Raw genomic sequence first — 16,588 nt, 5'->3', positions numbered from 1 at the left:
AGGACTGTCTGACCCAGCCACAGACTCTTCTCTTTTTTCTCTCCAAAAGGATCTAAATCGTTCAGCTGGGGGCCATATAAGGTCCACGTCAGGGGGTGTTCCTAGAAAGAGGAGGACACCGCAGAGACGACAACCCACCCAGAGAGGGGGGCTTTAGAGTGGGAATGCATAACATGGTCTTACCGAGTACAGTCGGAAGCATGTCATGTGGAAGGGTACCGTGCTAGATCATACCCAAAGAGGGAGGAGTTACTACAAACACGGTGAACAGGGACAGAGAGGCTTCTGCCCAAGGAAGATGCGGTTTACCAATGGGGAAACACTTTTACGGAAAATACATCACAAAGGGTTTGCTGCAATGTTGCCATAATCATGCTCTCGCAGTAAGAACATGACCCGTCCACGAAAGCTTTCCCAGAGCACCCAACACGTGAGGCAGCGATAGAGGCAGTGGGAAACAGAGAGGTAACAATCGCAACCAGGAAATATACACAAAAAGGCATTTTTAAAAAGACGCTCTCCGTGACTGCCACACTTGTAGAAGGGAAATATACTCTTTTAAAGGAAGAATATATTCTTTTAGGATGCTGAAGCGCCCAGAGGAGTTCTCTGAACTCAACCGGTGTAAGAGGGCAATAAGCCACTGTAATGCGCCATAAATCCAACAGCTTCACTGGACTCAGAGATGAATGGATCAGCAAAGTAATTCAGCTCAGTGAATACAACAGCTCGGCTCCAAAGAAGAAGTCTGAATGTGTGGTTGCATTCCAGCTCCTTATATACCTGTATGTCCGGTGGAGTGGCTTGCAAATTTTACTCGCCAATTTTCATTTGGCCTTTCTCAAAGATCAGAGATGTCTAAGGCTCCCAGGTGCGACCCCTAGTGTCACTACATCGACACAACATAGAGTGAGTGACAGAAGGGGAACAACTTGCAGTTGCTCACTGTCTATTACTGTAGTGCATGCATATCAAGTCAAGTAGTTTTTATTGTCGTTCAACCATATACAGTTAGTACAGTACACAGTGAAACGAGACAACGTTCCTCCAGGACCATGGTGCTACATAAAACAACATAGGACAAACACAGAACCACATGAGACTACACATACTAAATAACATACCTATATAAAGTGCACGTGCAAACGTGTGCAAAAAGTACAGGACAGTACAATAAATTACTAAAAATGGACAATAGGCACAGAGAGAGACAGTGCAGCGCCGACCAGTACACAGTAGTGCAAAAAGATGACAGTTTCTAAAAATGCTAAATGTAAACATAACATACTATGAGTGTTCTATGCACATAGCAGTTATTGAGGTTGCAGCCAGGTATAAAGTGACAATAATTAAAGTGCAACTCAGGACACGTGTGTGTGTGTGTGTGTGTGTGTGTGTGTGTGTGTGTGTGTGTGTGTGTGTGTGTGTGTCAGTCCAGTCTCTGAGTATTGAGGAGTCTGATGGCTTGTGGGAAGAACCATCTCTTTTGTTTTGTTCACATTCAGAGACAGGTTATTGGCTCTACACCAGTCCGTTAGCCGCTGCACCTCCTCTCTGTATGCGGACTCAATGTTCTTGCAGATGAGACCCACCACGGTCGTGTCATCGGCGAACTTAATGATGTGGTTCGAGCTGTGCATTGCTGCACAGTCGTGAGTCAGCAGAGTGAACAGCAGTGGCCTGAGCACACAGCCCTGGGGGGGCCCCAGTGCTCAGTGTGGTGGTGGTGGAGATACTATTCCCGATCCGGACTGACTGAGGTCTCCCAATCAGGAAGTCCAGGATCCAGTTGCAGAGGGAGGTGTCCAGGCCCAGCAGGTTCAGTACACGCATATGTGTACGCATTTGTGTGTGCTGTGTAATGTTTTACCCTTTCCTCTGAATCAGACAGGAAGCAGAGGAAATAAGGAGAACACCTTGGCTGTTCATATGTGTTCATTAGGTGTGTAAACAAACTACATGTGTCCAAAAGTAACACTTTACAAGCACTTAATGCATGTTTAAAATTGGCTTTGAAACATTTGGCAAATTGAAAAAAAAATTAAAGTTACTCTTCAGTTGGACAGAAGCTTTTTTTTTCTCAGCTTTTTGTCCCCAATTTGGAATGCCCAATTCCCAATGCGCTCTAGGTCCTCGATGAGGCATAGTGACTTGCTTCATTCCGGGTGACAGAGGACGAATCTCAGTTGCCTCAGCGTCTGAGACAGTCAATCCGCACATCTTATCACGTGGCTTGTTGTGACACGTGACACATAGCATGTGTGGAGGCTTCACGCTATTCTCTCCGGCATCAATGCACAACACACCATATGCCCAACCGAGAGCAAACAACATTATAGCTAACACGAGGAGGTTACCCCATGTGGTAGATTACCCTCCCTAGCAACCGGACCAGTTTGGTTGCTTAGAAGACCTGGCTGGTGTCACTCAGCACGCCCTGGATTCCAACTCGCGACTCCAGGGGTGGTAGTCAGCATCTTTACTTGGCCCCAGTTGGACAGTAGCTTTATTAGGAACTGCACCATTACATGTTTTAAATAGAGTTGTAAGAAAAAAAGTCTGACAGTTGCTAAATTCAGTAATGTGAGCAATGCAACATCTAAAAATAAAAATCTTCTAATCAAGAAAACATCTTAAGTAGTGAGTAAGAGGGGAAGTAAATACTCAAGAAAACACTAGCATTGACAATTTGGCAAAAAGTTCATTTTGGAGCCTTTGTTTATACTAAATATAAATCCTGCCATATTGTTATGCCTCACTTTAGTGTGTGTGTGTGTGTGTGTGTGTGTGTGTGGGTGTGAGCATGTATTTATCACTTTGTGGGGACCAAATGTCCCCATAAGGATAGTAAAACCCGAAATGTTTGACCTTGTGGGGACATTCTGTCGGTCCCCATGAGGAAAACAGCTTATAAATCATACTAAATTATGTTTTTTGAAAATGTAAAAATGCAGAAAGTTTTCTGTAAGGGTTAGGTTTAGGGGTAGGGTTAGGTTTAGGGGATAGAATATAAAGTTTGTACAGTATAAAAACCATTATGTCTATGGAAAGTCCCCATAAAACATGGAAACACTACGTGTGTGTGTGTGTGTGTGTGTGTGTGTGTGTGTGTGTGTGTGTGTGTGTGTGTGTGTGTGAGCGTGAGCGTGTATTTATCACTTTGTGGGTACCAAATGTCCCCATAAGGATAGTAAAACCCGAAATGTTTGACCTTGTGGGGACATTCTGTCGGTCCCCATGAGGAAAACAGCTTATAAATCATACTAAATTATGTTTTTTGAAAATGTAAAAATGCAGAAAGTTTTCTGTGAGGGTTAGGTTTAGGGGTAGGGTTAGGTTTAGGGGATAGAATATAAAGTTTGTACAGTATAAAAACCATTATGTCTATGGAAAGTCCCCATAAAACATGGAAACACTACGTGTGTGTGTGTGTGTGTGTGTGTGTGTGTGTGTGTGTGTGTGTGTGTGTGTGTGTGTGTGTGTGTGTGTGTGTGTGAGAGAGAGAATAACTCACCTTTGTGACTCCAATCTGTTCTTTTCTAAACTTTTCCAAAGGTTTAATGAGCAAGTCACAGGCATTCTGGACCTGCATGAGAGACAGTGAGACAGAAAAGAGAGAGACTGTGTTCCTTAAATGTCCTACTGTAACTAAAACAGAAAGTCTTGTCCCAGCTCTTATTAAATACATGCAGTTCAGAGATCAGGAGCTGTCACAATACAGTAGGCCACTTAGCATCCCACTGAATGGCAATGGCAGGGGCCCAAGTACAAGACTGGAGAGGGATTTGTACCTTTGCAACCTTCTTCATGTAGCAGCATCAGATATTTGTTTTAGTCTTGGCATGCACTTAAATGACTTATGACGGTGCTTGAATATTATTTTCCCAAAAAATAACTACTTCAGCATATGCTGTGCACCTCTTGAGGAAGGAAGAGGTCATTTTTGTCTGAATCTGGTGTTTCCAGTTTTGCAGGATTTGATGTTACAGATAAGACTTATAATTAAGCTCAAAGTAAATGCCCCCAACTATGTAACAGCCTTTAAAGGGTCTTGAATTGGAAAATCAAACTTGTCCTGATATCTTGACATTTAAGAATTCATAGCAATATAAAAACATACTATAAATTTCAGAACCGAAAACTTCTTTATTAGTACAAAAAAAAGGCTTTATTGAAACTAAAGTGCCAAAACGACTCATTCTCTACTTCCTCCTCACTATTATGACAAAGGGAAGTATTACATCAGGACAGGCCAGCCTCTGCATAAACAGATCCATGCCTACTTTATCGTCGACACTGCATAGGCCCGTCTTATCAAATCAAATCACTTTCTTGTCACACTACTCTTATCGGGCTAATTAAGCCTCCGTGAGGGATAAAGGCCGATGGCAGACGGTGGTGAGAGGAGAGAGAGATTACAGACATGTCCGTCAAATGTGTTTTTTTTGGGGTTTAAGTTATTCATTAAAATATTATTTATATTGCCAAGCCGGTTCTCACCTCAGGAGGGATGCCCGTCGCGGAGTCCTCGACACTGCCGTCCACCCAGGGGAGTGCCGCTGCCATCCACCGGGGGAGGGAGTAGACCGACCACCCGGATGCGGTGAAAGGCCGCCGTCCGCGAGGTGAGTGGGGACTGGACTCCCCGAACGCCTGGAGCTATGGAGCCGCTGCCAGGGGCGGAGGAGAGCCCTGCCATCCCCCAGAAACACGGAGGGGAGGAGGGAAGTGTTCACGACCGCCTGGAGCGGTAGGGCCGCTACCAGGGGCGGAGGAGTGTCCCCACGAGTCGCCTAGAACGCGGGGGGGGGGGGCGTTCTGACCACCGGGGGTCATGAGTCTGATTCCGGTCCGCCCGGGGAGAAGTGGCTGTCATCCGCCTGAGAGATCGAGGACCATGCGACGGTGTATCGGAGAACCGGCGAGTAGGTTTTTTTTCTTTTCATCACTCTCTCCTCTCTCACTGCCGCTCTGCATTGGCCTTTTCCCTCTCGTTTAAATTTTAGTGTTTTTTTGGGGGTGTACTACACTGTTACAGGAAGTACCCCCCATTTTAATTATTTCTGTTTCTCTCCCCTTGTCCCCTCCCTCGTCCAGGTAGATGGGGATGACCTGCCGGCAGACCAGGCTTAAAGCACGCCCTCCCCCAGGGAAAGAGGGGGGGAGGGGGGGTGTACGTCAGGCCGGGGGCTCCCCAGCCTGAGAGAACGAGGGAGGAATGTGGCAGGGTGGAGGGCGGGCCAGGTTGTGATTATACACACCTGGTCCCTTATCAAGCTAATTAAGCCTCCGAGAGAGATAAAGGCCGATGGCAGACGGTGGTGCGACGAGAGAGAGAGATGTGTGTGTTTGTCTTTTGGTTTAAGTTATTCATTAAAATATTATTTATATTGCCAAGCCGGTTCTCGCCTCCTCCTTCCCATTGAACCCCTTTACAACTACTATGTACACAAGTGCAACAGTAGGTGAAAGTCTGTGTGCAGTTCCGGGAAACATAGCAGTCATGACAGTGGCGAGACATATACCAATTTACAATAAACAACATATATACTCAACACAATTTACATATCAAATGTACATATACTTATACAATACTAATATACAATGTACAGTAAACAATACACAAAATATAGAATACATATACAATAAAAATAAAAAATAAGACTATATAAAAATATATATGCAGTAGTTACATTGTGGAGAATATATTTGACAGTCCAGTGTGAGATAATAAGATGAAGATTAATAAAGTGCAGTGCTGATTGTTGATCGTGAGAGATCAAGTGTTCAAAAGTCTGATTGCTTGGGGGAAGAAGCTGTCATGTAGTCGGCTGGTGCAGATCCTGATGCTGCGATACCGCATGCCTGATGGTAGCTGTGAGAGCAGCCCATGGCTCGGGTTGCTGGAGTCTCTGATGATCCTCCAAGCTTTTTTCACACACCGCCTGTTATATGTGTCCTGGATGGAAGGAAGCTCACCTCCGATGATGTGTCTGGCAGTTCGCACCACCCATTGCAGGTCTTTGCGGTTGTGGGTGGTGCTATTGCCGTACCAGGCGGTGATGCAGCCAGTCAGGATGCTCTCTACACTGGTGTAGAACCGTGTGAAGATATGGTGGTTCATTCCAAACTTCCTCAGCCGTCTCAGGAAGAAGAGGCGCTGGTGAGCCTTCTTCACAACGGCCTCAGTGTGGATGGACCATGTGAGTTCCTCAGTAATGTGGACACCGAGGAACTTGAAACTTCTGTCTCTCTCCACCGGTGCTCCATTAATGGTGATGGGGCTGTGTACTCTGTCTTTCTTCCTGAAGTCCACTACAAGCTCCTTGGTATTACTGACGTTGAGGGAGAGGTTGTGCTCCTGACACCAGCATGTCAGAGTGTGCATCTCCTCTCTGTAGGCTGTTTCATCATTGTAAGTGATCAGACCTACCACGTCGTATCGTCAGCAAACTTAATGATGGCACTGGAGCTATGTGTTGCCACACAGTCATGTGTGTACAGGGAATACAGGAGTGGGCTGAGAACACAGCCCTGCGGGGCTCCAGTGTTGAGGGTCAGTGATGAGGAGATGTTGCTGCCCATTCTAACCACCTGACGTCTGCCTGACAGGAAATCCAGGATCCAGCTGCACAGCGAGCTGTTTAAGCCCAGAGCCCGGAGTTTCTCATCAAGCTTGGAGGGCACTATGGTGTTGAATGCGGAGCTTATGTTTAGAGTAGTGACATTTTTGGAGCAATAGGAGGTATCACGATGGCTACGAAGATGTCAAGACGTTGCTTTGCCAGGTTGTGGGAAACTAGATTTGTTGCATTTGCTTCCCAAGGATCCCAACATTAAGAAAGAGTGGCTGACATTTATTTTTAATGAATTCCTGGATCGTGTCGGTAAGAACGTGTTTGTTTGCTTGCTTCATTTTACTGTGGATTCTTTCACAAACAAGACACAGTTCAAAGCTGGCTTTGCAGAGAGACTTAAATTAAAAGTTGATGCAGTGCCAACTATATTGGACCCGACAGGGATCTCACAACAAACAAGTGTGAGTATCCATGTTAATTGATTTGCTTCGTATGTTACAGACTGTTAGATGTGTATGGAGTATTTGATTTGATCCTGGTGATTTAGAGGCTCATGTATTAGTTTTAATGCACAGGGATCTCTAAACAGCATATATTTTCTTGACTGTTGGCATGATGGCACAATTGCCACAGATGCACCTATAGAGTATTGATATCAATATATTTAAACAATCTCTTTCCTTTTTAATGAAAACATGTCTCATTGTAATGAAAAACGTATGCATTTGTCACTACACTGAACATTTGATGTAAGATGATTATATGAAGAACGACAGTGCACAGTAAGTGTATCCTTTAACAATTATAAATGTGATAGCACCATGTATTTACACTTTATTTGGTACCGCATGCTTTACTCAGCATTTGTAAAACACGGAAATGTTTCACCATTGGAAAATGCCCCAACTATGTAACAAGATACACACCATTGTGTCACGTCTTGGTTTAAACAACAATAAAAGTAAATACCTATTACACAAAAAGAAAAGTAAACTACAGTGATTAGCCTATTTACCACACTGTCACAGACTGCAGTATCCGTGGTGTTTGTAGAGGGGGTTCATTTTATTTAAATTCGGGATCAGACTGTGGCTCAAACATGTATGGATGAATTCCTCCGGTTTTCATTTTTTTAACCATACTAAGTTTCCAAAACAACCACACACGCGTGTATTGGTGGGGGCATTTACACTGAAGTCATTTAAACACAAGCCCCACAAAATGGAGCATTTGAATCAAAGGCACAAAAATTGGATAGAAAATTACCAATTTTTCCTAAATTATGACTACTTTTAATGAAAAGATCACACTAACATTATAAGTGTACCTTAAAGAACATTATAAAATAAAATAAAAATCCAATTCATGACACCTTTAAAGCTACACCAGTTCAACACTTAGTTTGTCAGCTCAAACTCTATAACTGTGTTTTATAACTGTGTTTAACTAAACCATGTTTAATTGGCCCTCAGCAGTGTGGTCTATTCTGCAGATTGTTAATGATCTTCATACAGTATCTGTATGTAATACATGTGCTGTTCACATTTATCTTAGATTATGATTTTTTATTTTTAAGGGCAAGGAAAGAATTGACCAACCAGCATCATCCGGCCCTCTTCCACGTCCTGCAGCAGACCAGCAAACTCTCGAAATGACTCAGCTGTAAAGGTAAAAGCATGTGGTTATGTGAAAACATACAAACCAAACACACAAATGTAGTCAAACATATGCAAAACTGCTGCCACAGGCAGACATAAATATGGATGTATTGAACACAAGGACATTCAAACACTAATACATGAATGCATGCTCAAAACATCTACACACATAATCAGAAGAACAAAAGTGGAATCATGTCCACCACAAAATGATAAAAAATAGACAGATTATCAGCTTGACCAATATTTTTACCGATATTAGAAATGTTTTGACTTATTTATCAGTTAACGGTTCTTTAATCTTAGGTCTATTGATAAATGGTATAATGTTTGTTTAAAAAACAGCATTCAACAATGACATTACATACTGTGCGTTTAACAGGAAACAATGGTGTTACAGCAGAGAAACTTACTTATTTAACGTAATACTCACCTTTTTCGTAATAACCGATCATGCTCAAATGAAAACATTTAGCCTTTCATGCTTAACAGTTATTAAAATAGCTGTGCATGAATATAAAAGGCATAATAATCAAATTATTGTGGTATTATCAATTATATTATTTTCAATAACAATACAATATTCATTATGCATTTAATGTTTTTATTGTTGTAGTGTAATCATTTTTTTGTTATTATTGTATCAAAAAGCAAAAATGAAATTGCTAAAAAAAATTATACATATTGGTTATCAGATACTTAAACATACAAATAGTTATTTATAAAACAACAATAAGTTCTTAAATAAATAAATGAAATTACACCCAAATGAGCTCCAATCAGGTTAAAACCTGACAATATGCAGACCAATCAGGGCAGCGTTTCCCAAAAGTATCGCAAGCTTAAGTTGATCATATAGACCAGTGACGCCAATGGTTTCCACAATCTACTAAGGCTTAAGATGCTTTTGGGAAACGCTGCCCAGACCTGTCAGTGATGAGCTGGAGACTCACCGATGTTCATCTCATCGTCAGTCAGAGTGTCACCGATGAAATCAAACTGGAACGACTGAAGGGTCTGAGAGAACTTCTGCACTGCCAGCGAGTAATCTGTAGGCAACACCAAAACCATAAAGAGAATATAAAAAAATCCTTGTTTGGTTTTGTTATTTGGCCAGAATAAATGGCTACTTATGAATGAACATCAATGGAAAACCATTTACTGATGCAATATACAGGCTTCAGAAGCTAGCAGCTTCAACCTACCCAAGTTTCAAATCCAGCCCATATGAAACACTCTTCACACATATTGAGTATATGCAGCTATTAATTACTGAACCTCTGGAAAATAAGAAAAGAAGCTTTGTTTTATTATTTATCATTTTTTTCCCCAATTTGGAATGCCCAATTCCCACTACTTAGTTGGTCCTCATGGTGGTATGGTTACTAGGTTGTGGAGGACAAGACTCAGTTGCCTCCACTTCTGAGAATGTCAATCCGTGCATTGTATCACGTGGCTCATTATGCATGACACCGTGGAGACTCCCAGCATGTGGAGTGGATCCATGCACAAATTACCATGCGCCCCATTGAGAGCGAGAAACACTATTCGTGACCATGAGGAGGTTACCCCATGTGACTCTACCCTCCCTATCAACCGGGCCAATTTGGTTGCTTAGGAGACTTGGCTGGAGTCACTCAGCACACCCTGGATTCGAAATCGCGACTCCAGGGGTGGTAGTTAGCGTCAATACTCGCTGAGCTACTCAGACCCCCCCTGAAAAGTAGCTTTATTACTAAGTGAATTCAGATGTTGTTAAGCTCAGTGAGGATGAAATAATGTTTTAAACTCTACACAGGTTCACTGCCAAAACAGACACACACACTGCAAGACAGATAACTGTGTAAGGCTCAGAGTGTGCTTCTCGGTTACTTGTAATTTATCACACATTTGACATCCAAAGCTTTTTACAGTAGACTAATTGCTGGGACATTCTCCCTGGAGCAACACTGGAAAAATAAATTCCAAAGTGGAGAAAATACACATTCTAGAACACCAATAAACCTAACAAATAAAAAGCTTATCTCCCTTTAGTATTTTTACTAGCAATTTTCTGGTTAAAATTATAAAAATAAAAATAAGTGTAATAATTGTAAAAAAAAAAAAAAAAAAAATAAGAATGTATATAGATATGTATGTATATACATATATATATATATATATATATATATATATATATATATATATATAATGTGCATTCATTAAATTTATATTAATATTGACATTGGTCAAGGACAAACATATTGTTCAACCACAACCTTTATTTTATTATCCCATATCCTTAAATATTAGGCTACTGCCATGCTAATATTCTACATATAAACATTCTGACAAAATTTTTACTTTGTACTTGTAAAATTTGAATTTTTAGAGCTTAACATGAGGGCCAAAAAGAAAAAAGTCTATTTAGTTACTGTAAAAGTGTCTTAACCTAACTTAAAGCTCCTTTCCAAAAGCCATGTGAGAAGGGCAGCCATTTTTCTATCTCTAACTCTCTGACTGTGCTCTGTGCTGTAGGCCTGCTGGCTCGGTGAAGTAAGCTTTGCTAACAGATGAGAAGGCTTAAATGATTGTATCCCCTCTGATGCAAAAGGCACAAAGAGTGTGTTTGTCTAGAGCATGAGGAGCTGGCAATACAGACTACACTCTCCAAACCAGACCACAAAACCCGCCCTGTTTGGCCCTCTCACAAACACACATAGAACACTTTAAGACAGTGACAGAGTCATGTTACTCTTGCAGTGTTTGGATGGGACTGATGTAACAGGTGATTGAATGTGAGTCACAGCATGCAGGTTATAAACTACTAACCACAGCTGAAGCCCAGATCCACGTCCAGGTACAAGAGAACCAGACATGGCTGAAGAACAGGTCAGTGCACTCTGACTGAACACATGACCGAATATATAATTGTTTGAATTCAGGGAAGACAGAAAAACATGTTGTGATCTGTGGATCTTATAGAATATATAAAACACAACTGTGGAATGAAAGTATCCTCTGTCTATACTCATAGCAGCCTCAACAGCAAGCTCACTTTCTTTATTGGACAACACATATGTGTCAAGGGATAGTTCACCCAAAAAAAAATTGTGTCATCATATACTCACCCTCATATTGTTCCAACCATGTATGACTTTCTTTCTTCCGTATACCACAATTGGGTTATTAGATAGTATCAGTAAGGCTAACAGTAATGCTTTTTTCTGCTGGCCTGTTTGGGCCAACAGTTCAGATTTTTACTTGCCCTGCCAAGTGCCAACATTTGCACTGGTCCCACTACAAATATATTTTTATATGTGCCAGATTTTCCCCAATACTTAAGAAAGCAAGTACCGATAAAATTAAAATGAATAATAATACAATTACCCGGATGTTTTCAGGCCTAAGGCTCCATCGGATTGTGACTTGTGGCAGAAACCGGTAATATGGTGACAGACGAAGGAATTTTATCATTGTGTTTTCCCTCAAGAGTTTCCCACTGTAACCTCGCAAAAGTCTGTCGGCTCATGAGAGTCGTTATACTATGTCAACTTTTGTTATTTTGTTGGGCATGTTTTTAATAAAAGTAATAAACACATGGAGGAAACAAGTTTTAGCAGCAGATTTGTTTCTTTTAATGTGTCACGAGTTCTCCAAAACCTCACTTGTGTTATGATGATAATAATGCTGTGACTGCTGTGTGATAATGCCAGTAGTTCTCTCACTGGCTACAAATGTCCTGTGACAGTTAATTGCACTAAAGGAAGATCGCAGCACATCTCAAAGATCGCAATAGATGCGTTCTACATCCCAAATTGGCAAGTGGCAGTTTCATCAACTGGCCCAAAACTCATTGTTGAGACCTGAGTATATGTCCATACAACAAAAGTGAATTATGATTAGTTGTTATTCAGCCTAACATCTCATTTTGTGTTCCACAAAAGATAGAAAGCAATACATGTTTGAAACAATGTGACGGTGAGAACATGATAACAGAATTTTTCACTTCTGTGTGAACTATCCCTTAAAGCTATGAAGCTCTGTTTGGTCATAATAGGAGCAATCGATCTTCAAAGAGGTTCCTCATCGTTGAAGAAAAGGAAATGCTCAACTTCCTGTGTTTTAAGCTTCATTTCCCCCAATAACCACAATATTCCTCAAAAAGTGCAAAACAACACACACAGGAAGTAGGCATTTTAAAACCACTCAGTCGAGTCATATGACTTCAGAACGTGCCGAACAGTAAGACAACCAGTTTTCAGACAATTCTGTATTGTGAGCTCATTTGCATTCATTCAACTGTTTACCATTGACTCCTTCGGGTGTCATTGCCAGATCTCGCTGTCTATTTGACTGTGAAGAGGAGGGCATGGCCGGGCGGTAAGGATGGATGCCTGGTGCTGATTTACCTCAATCAGCCAGGACAAGGATAAAGAGGAGCCAGAGACGGCAGTTAGAGAGAGAGAGAGAGATGTATGCAACCGACGATCGCATGCATTCTGCATTGGGAAAGCCAACCGTACCCCCATCAACCGATTCAGCCATCCGGCCTGATTTACTACATGGGAACTACTTTACTACTGGGAACATGAGGAGGATGAGGGGAGGGAGAGGGGAGAGAGAAAGAGAGAGTGGGAGAGATCGGGAGAGAGAGGAGCGAGAGAGACAGAGAAAAGAAAGAGAGAGAGAGAGAAAAAAGCATGCCGCCAGTTGGTCCTCAGCCAGCAGCACAGCGGTCCTCAGTGATGCCGGGCGATGGCACTGGACCACTTGGGGTAATTCAGTAATTTGCTGTCCTTTTCTGCATATCACGTCACCATTTTATGGTCCATTCTGCATAACACGGAGGCTCACTTTTGAATAATGCGGCCCATTCAACATGTTTTGCGGCCGACCAACAGGCTTCCACGTTTCTCCAGCTCGCCAGTCCGCACCTGATCGGCCCCAAAGTGTGTCGGCCCACCGGGAAAATGACCGGTATGCCAGATTGCCAGTCCAGCCCTGATCTGAGCACAGATTGCAGTCATCCAATTACAGACAGTCTGTGCACATGATCTACACAGTTCCATAAATAAATCTACTGTATAATGGCTCAGAATTCCACTTTTGCTGTATTGCACTCTGAGGCATAGAGCGGGTTTGTGGTCAGTGAAATTAGAAGCTATCATCTTCCCTCAGCCTACAAGTTGTTTTTTTTTTAAACTGATGCTATAATGACTTCCCTTGAAATTAAGAAAGGAAGCATGAGAAGCCTTCATCTAGGAGATAAATTAAAGCTGAATCATCAAATTAATGCTGATGGAGGACCAGTTGTCAACTAATTTATATAAACTTAACCTTTGAATTATAAGAATACTGAGCTTAGTCAGGAAATATTCTGCCTGATAGCACATGTACCTCACCCGTATGTATATTTGATGTATAAATCTGGAAGATGTTTTTGTTTTTTTTTTACATTGTTTGTTCATCTGAAATATGTCATAAGATGTATGTCAATAAGTATGTCTCAGAAGTCAATTAGACATTCAGCACCATCACTATTTGAAAAAAGTCCTTTTTGATCAAATCTAGACAGGTCCCATTTCCAGCAGCCATCACTCCAACACCTTATCCTTGAGTAATCAAGCAAAATTGCTAATTTGGTAATAGAAAATCGCTTGCCATTATATCAAATACAGCTGAAAGCTATTTGGTTCGTTAAATGAAGCTTAACATTGTACTTATGTTTGTTTTTGTGTTGCCACAGTATGCAATGGACTGGCATGTCTTAAGGACAATATTTGGCAAAAAATGGCAAAAGAGAAACAGCTTTTTCTAGAAACTCGTTTTTTTGAGGAATGAATACAATACAATGCTTGAAACTGCCAAAAACTGAAGATTTCATACAAAGGTGTACACAACAATCTTCAAAGTCAAAGGACAACTGACTCTAACAAGGACAGAAAGATACGTGTTAGGCCAGACGTACAACTAAACAAGAGGCTAAGTACATCAGAGTCTCTAGTTTGAGAACAACTCCTTACATGTCCTCAGCTGACAGCTTCATTGAATTCTACCCACTCAACACCAGTTTCATGTACAACAGTAAAGACTCAGGGGTGCAGGCCTTATGGGAAGAATTGCAATGAAAAGCCACTATTGGAATAACTTTTTTTTTTACATTGTTGGCTCATCTGCAATACGTCATAAGACGTACATCAATAAGTATGTCTCAGAAGTCAATAAGACATTCAGAAGATTTAAATCTGATCTTTTTAAGATGTTTAGCAGATGTTAATTAGATTGTGATGCTTTCCAGATGAAAAGATCTAAAACAGACATCTCAGAGACACGTGTGCAATCTGGGCTAACACTGATAGTGAACACTAACACTGGGAAGCAGAATTACACTACTATAATTACTGTAAAGTCTAAATCAATAATTACAAAAACATTACATTAGGCTAATCTCAGTTCAGCTTCTCGTCATTAAGCACAAGATGTTGTCCTAAGTCATTTAAAAGTGCACAGTTTGCCGTGACAGTTCTTCCCCTCAATGAATTGCCTCAAATGAACAATAATGCTTGAGCAGGACTGTGCTCAATCAAAATACTTCAGAAATAAGCTAAGCAAAGAGGGAGCAGAATGGGGTAGAAGAGGCTGCATCCTTCTCCGTCTCCACTAGCTGAAACAGGTTTTTATGTCTAAACTTTCCCATTCACTTTCATTCGACTAATCTAGAAGACAAAAGTTGCATGCTATAAATAAATGCTGGGTATGAGAACCCATCCCGTCCCTGACTGTCTCCTAAAAGTGCTTGCCAGCATCTCTGAGATGATGATCATCCAAAGAGCCACGTACCTTCTGCCACTTCACTCCCCTTTACAATTTATAATACCCTTTAAAAACATCCACGGACCTGCAAGTGAAAGCTTATGCCAAAAAGTCTTACGAATACGGTCTTACGAATACGTTTTTTCCATTTCGTTGGAAAAAACTAAACAAAACAATGCTCTAATGAATGTGCAGGTCTTCACTGGTTCATCTGGTCGGGTTGGCAAAGGCAGAGACTTCCATCCACATTCCCTGCGGGCTGTAAAAGACAATGTTTACCTTTAATCGTGTTGATCACACTATTCCCGTCCTTGATCACATCCTTGAGGAACTTGCTAGTTCTTTCCAGCTCGTTTTCGTAGCATTTTAATCTCTCTCTGAAATCAGGACTGTCGGAGTAGCAGTCGCTGAACTCGAGCGGAGGATGCCCCATTATATCACCTCTGATCGATCAGTGTAAAGAACTGGCTTTTGTTATCAGTAAAGTACACAAACAACGACAGGCGTGCCTTTTGATCACTCGGCAGTATTAGTTCAATTGAATCCGATTAATCGGTTTCGATCAAGTTCCCCATATCTGACACATTGGATGATATGCAATTGCAAAAAAAATATTCCTGCGCTCCAGTCGTACCTTGTGCACGCGCGCGGTCTTGCTATACAGGCTAGTACTGCTGTCGAGTATGCGGAATGACAAATTAAAGCTTAAAGGTACTGATAAAGAAAGTATTGTTGTTTCTACACTTTTCCTTGTTATGGGAGCGGAGTGACTAACAATCGCGGGCAGGGCCACATACTGAGTACTCCCACATCACTGGGCGGCAAATGTTATTAACCGTTTCCTAGGGGACACGTCGTTTTCTTCCTCCAGGGGGCGCATGGGGGCTCACAAAGCCAAATCCTTTATTGAGTTACATTCAAATCTCAGGGAGATTTTTTGTCTTACTGCTGACTAATTTACACTAGAAAGTATAATTTCTCAAATATATTAATTTAAGGGAGTATTTCTTACAATACGAAACAGATTTCCGTCTCAAAAATTATTAATTAAAAAGCTTCATCGAGTCACCATGATAGTCTGCGCTTGGTCCATTCTGATCTGCGCTGAGAAAAGCAACTGCTACCAGGTGACAACAGTTTTAACGTTTGTTTTAAGCAGCGTTCTAAACAAGTAGCTACAGTGAAATAATGACACTGCTCATTTTTTAATAGCATTTGTTTTGAAATTGTAAGATTTATAATTTAAACTGGAGAGGTATTTGTAAACAGCGTGCTAGACCAATCAAAGACAACATCCGGGCCACTAGAATCACCTAATTTAATACTCCCTTCATGCTTGTTCTATTTCTATGACACACTGATTCTGAACAGAATCACATAACTTAAAAGCTTCTAATAGAGTCCTAATGTGTTTTTCTTTACTATTTTTCAATCCAAGAAATAACTGAACATAATTTTCCAATTCTATTAATCTATAATTAAACAGAAATTAACACGAATGACCATGCTTGGTTGTAATCTTTGTCCATATAAATAAATAAATATGCATTTTTCAGA

The 16,588-nt window shown here is 41.2% G+C and overlaps 1 protein-coding gene across 4 annotated transcripts in view; it reads right to left on the bottom strand.

Annotated features, from left to right (window-relative positions):
• ophn1 (oligophrenin 1) overlaps nucleotides 1–15,810 on the bottom strand; it is a 72,989-nt gene extending 57,179 nt beyond the window's left edge. For 2 of the 4 annotated variants that reach the window (XM_052105401.1, XM_052105410.1), the window contains exons 1-4: nucleotides 15,311–15,810; nucleotides 9,190–9,285; nucleotides 8,177–8,238; nucleotides 3,515–3,586 (exon numbers count right to left, since the gene is read on the bottom strand). In XM_052105401.1, the coding sequence (XP_051961361.1) occupies nucleotides 3,515–3,586; nucleotides 8,177–8,238; nucleotides 9,190–9,285; nucleotides 15,311–15,464 (384 nt within the window). In that variant the 5' untranslated portion in view covers nucleotides 15,465–15,810. Of the gene's footprint in view, nucleotides 1–3,514; nucleotides 3,587–8,176; nucleotides 8,239–9,189; nucleotides 9,286–9,441; nucleotides 9,492–15,310 lie in introns of those variants that run through there. The other 2 variants (XM_052105409.1, XM_052105405.1) reach the window with 2 other exon arrangements.
• Nucleotides 15,811–16,588: the final 778 nt, after the last annotated feature.

The sequence above is a fragment of the Xyrauchen texanus genome, chromosome 3, assembly GCF_025860055.1.
Source record: "Xyrauchen texanus isolate HMW12.3.18 chromosome 3, RBS_HiC_50CHRs, whole genome shotgun sequence".
Taxonomy (NCBI): Eukaryota; Metazoa; Chordata; class Actinopteri; order Cypriniformes; family Catostomidae; genus Xyrauchen; species Xyrauchen texanus.
Note: the sequence above shows the minus strand (reverse complement) of the source record. Positions and strands in the feature narration are given on the sequence as shown.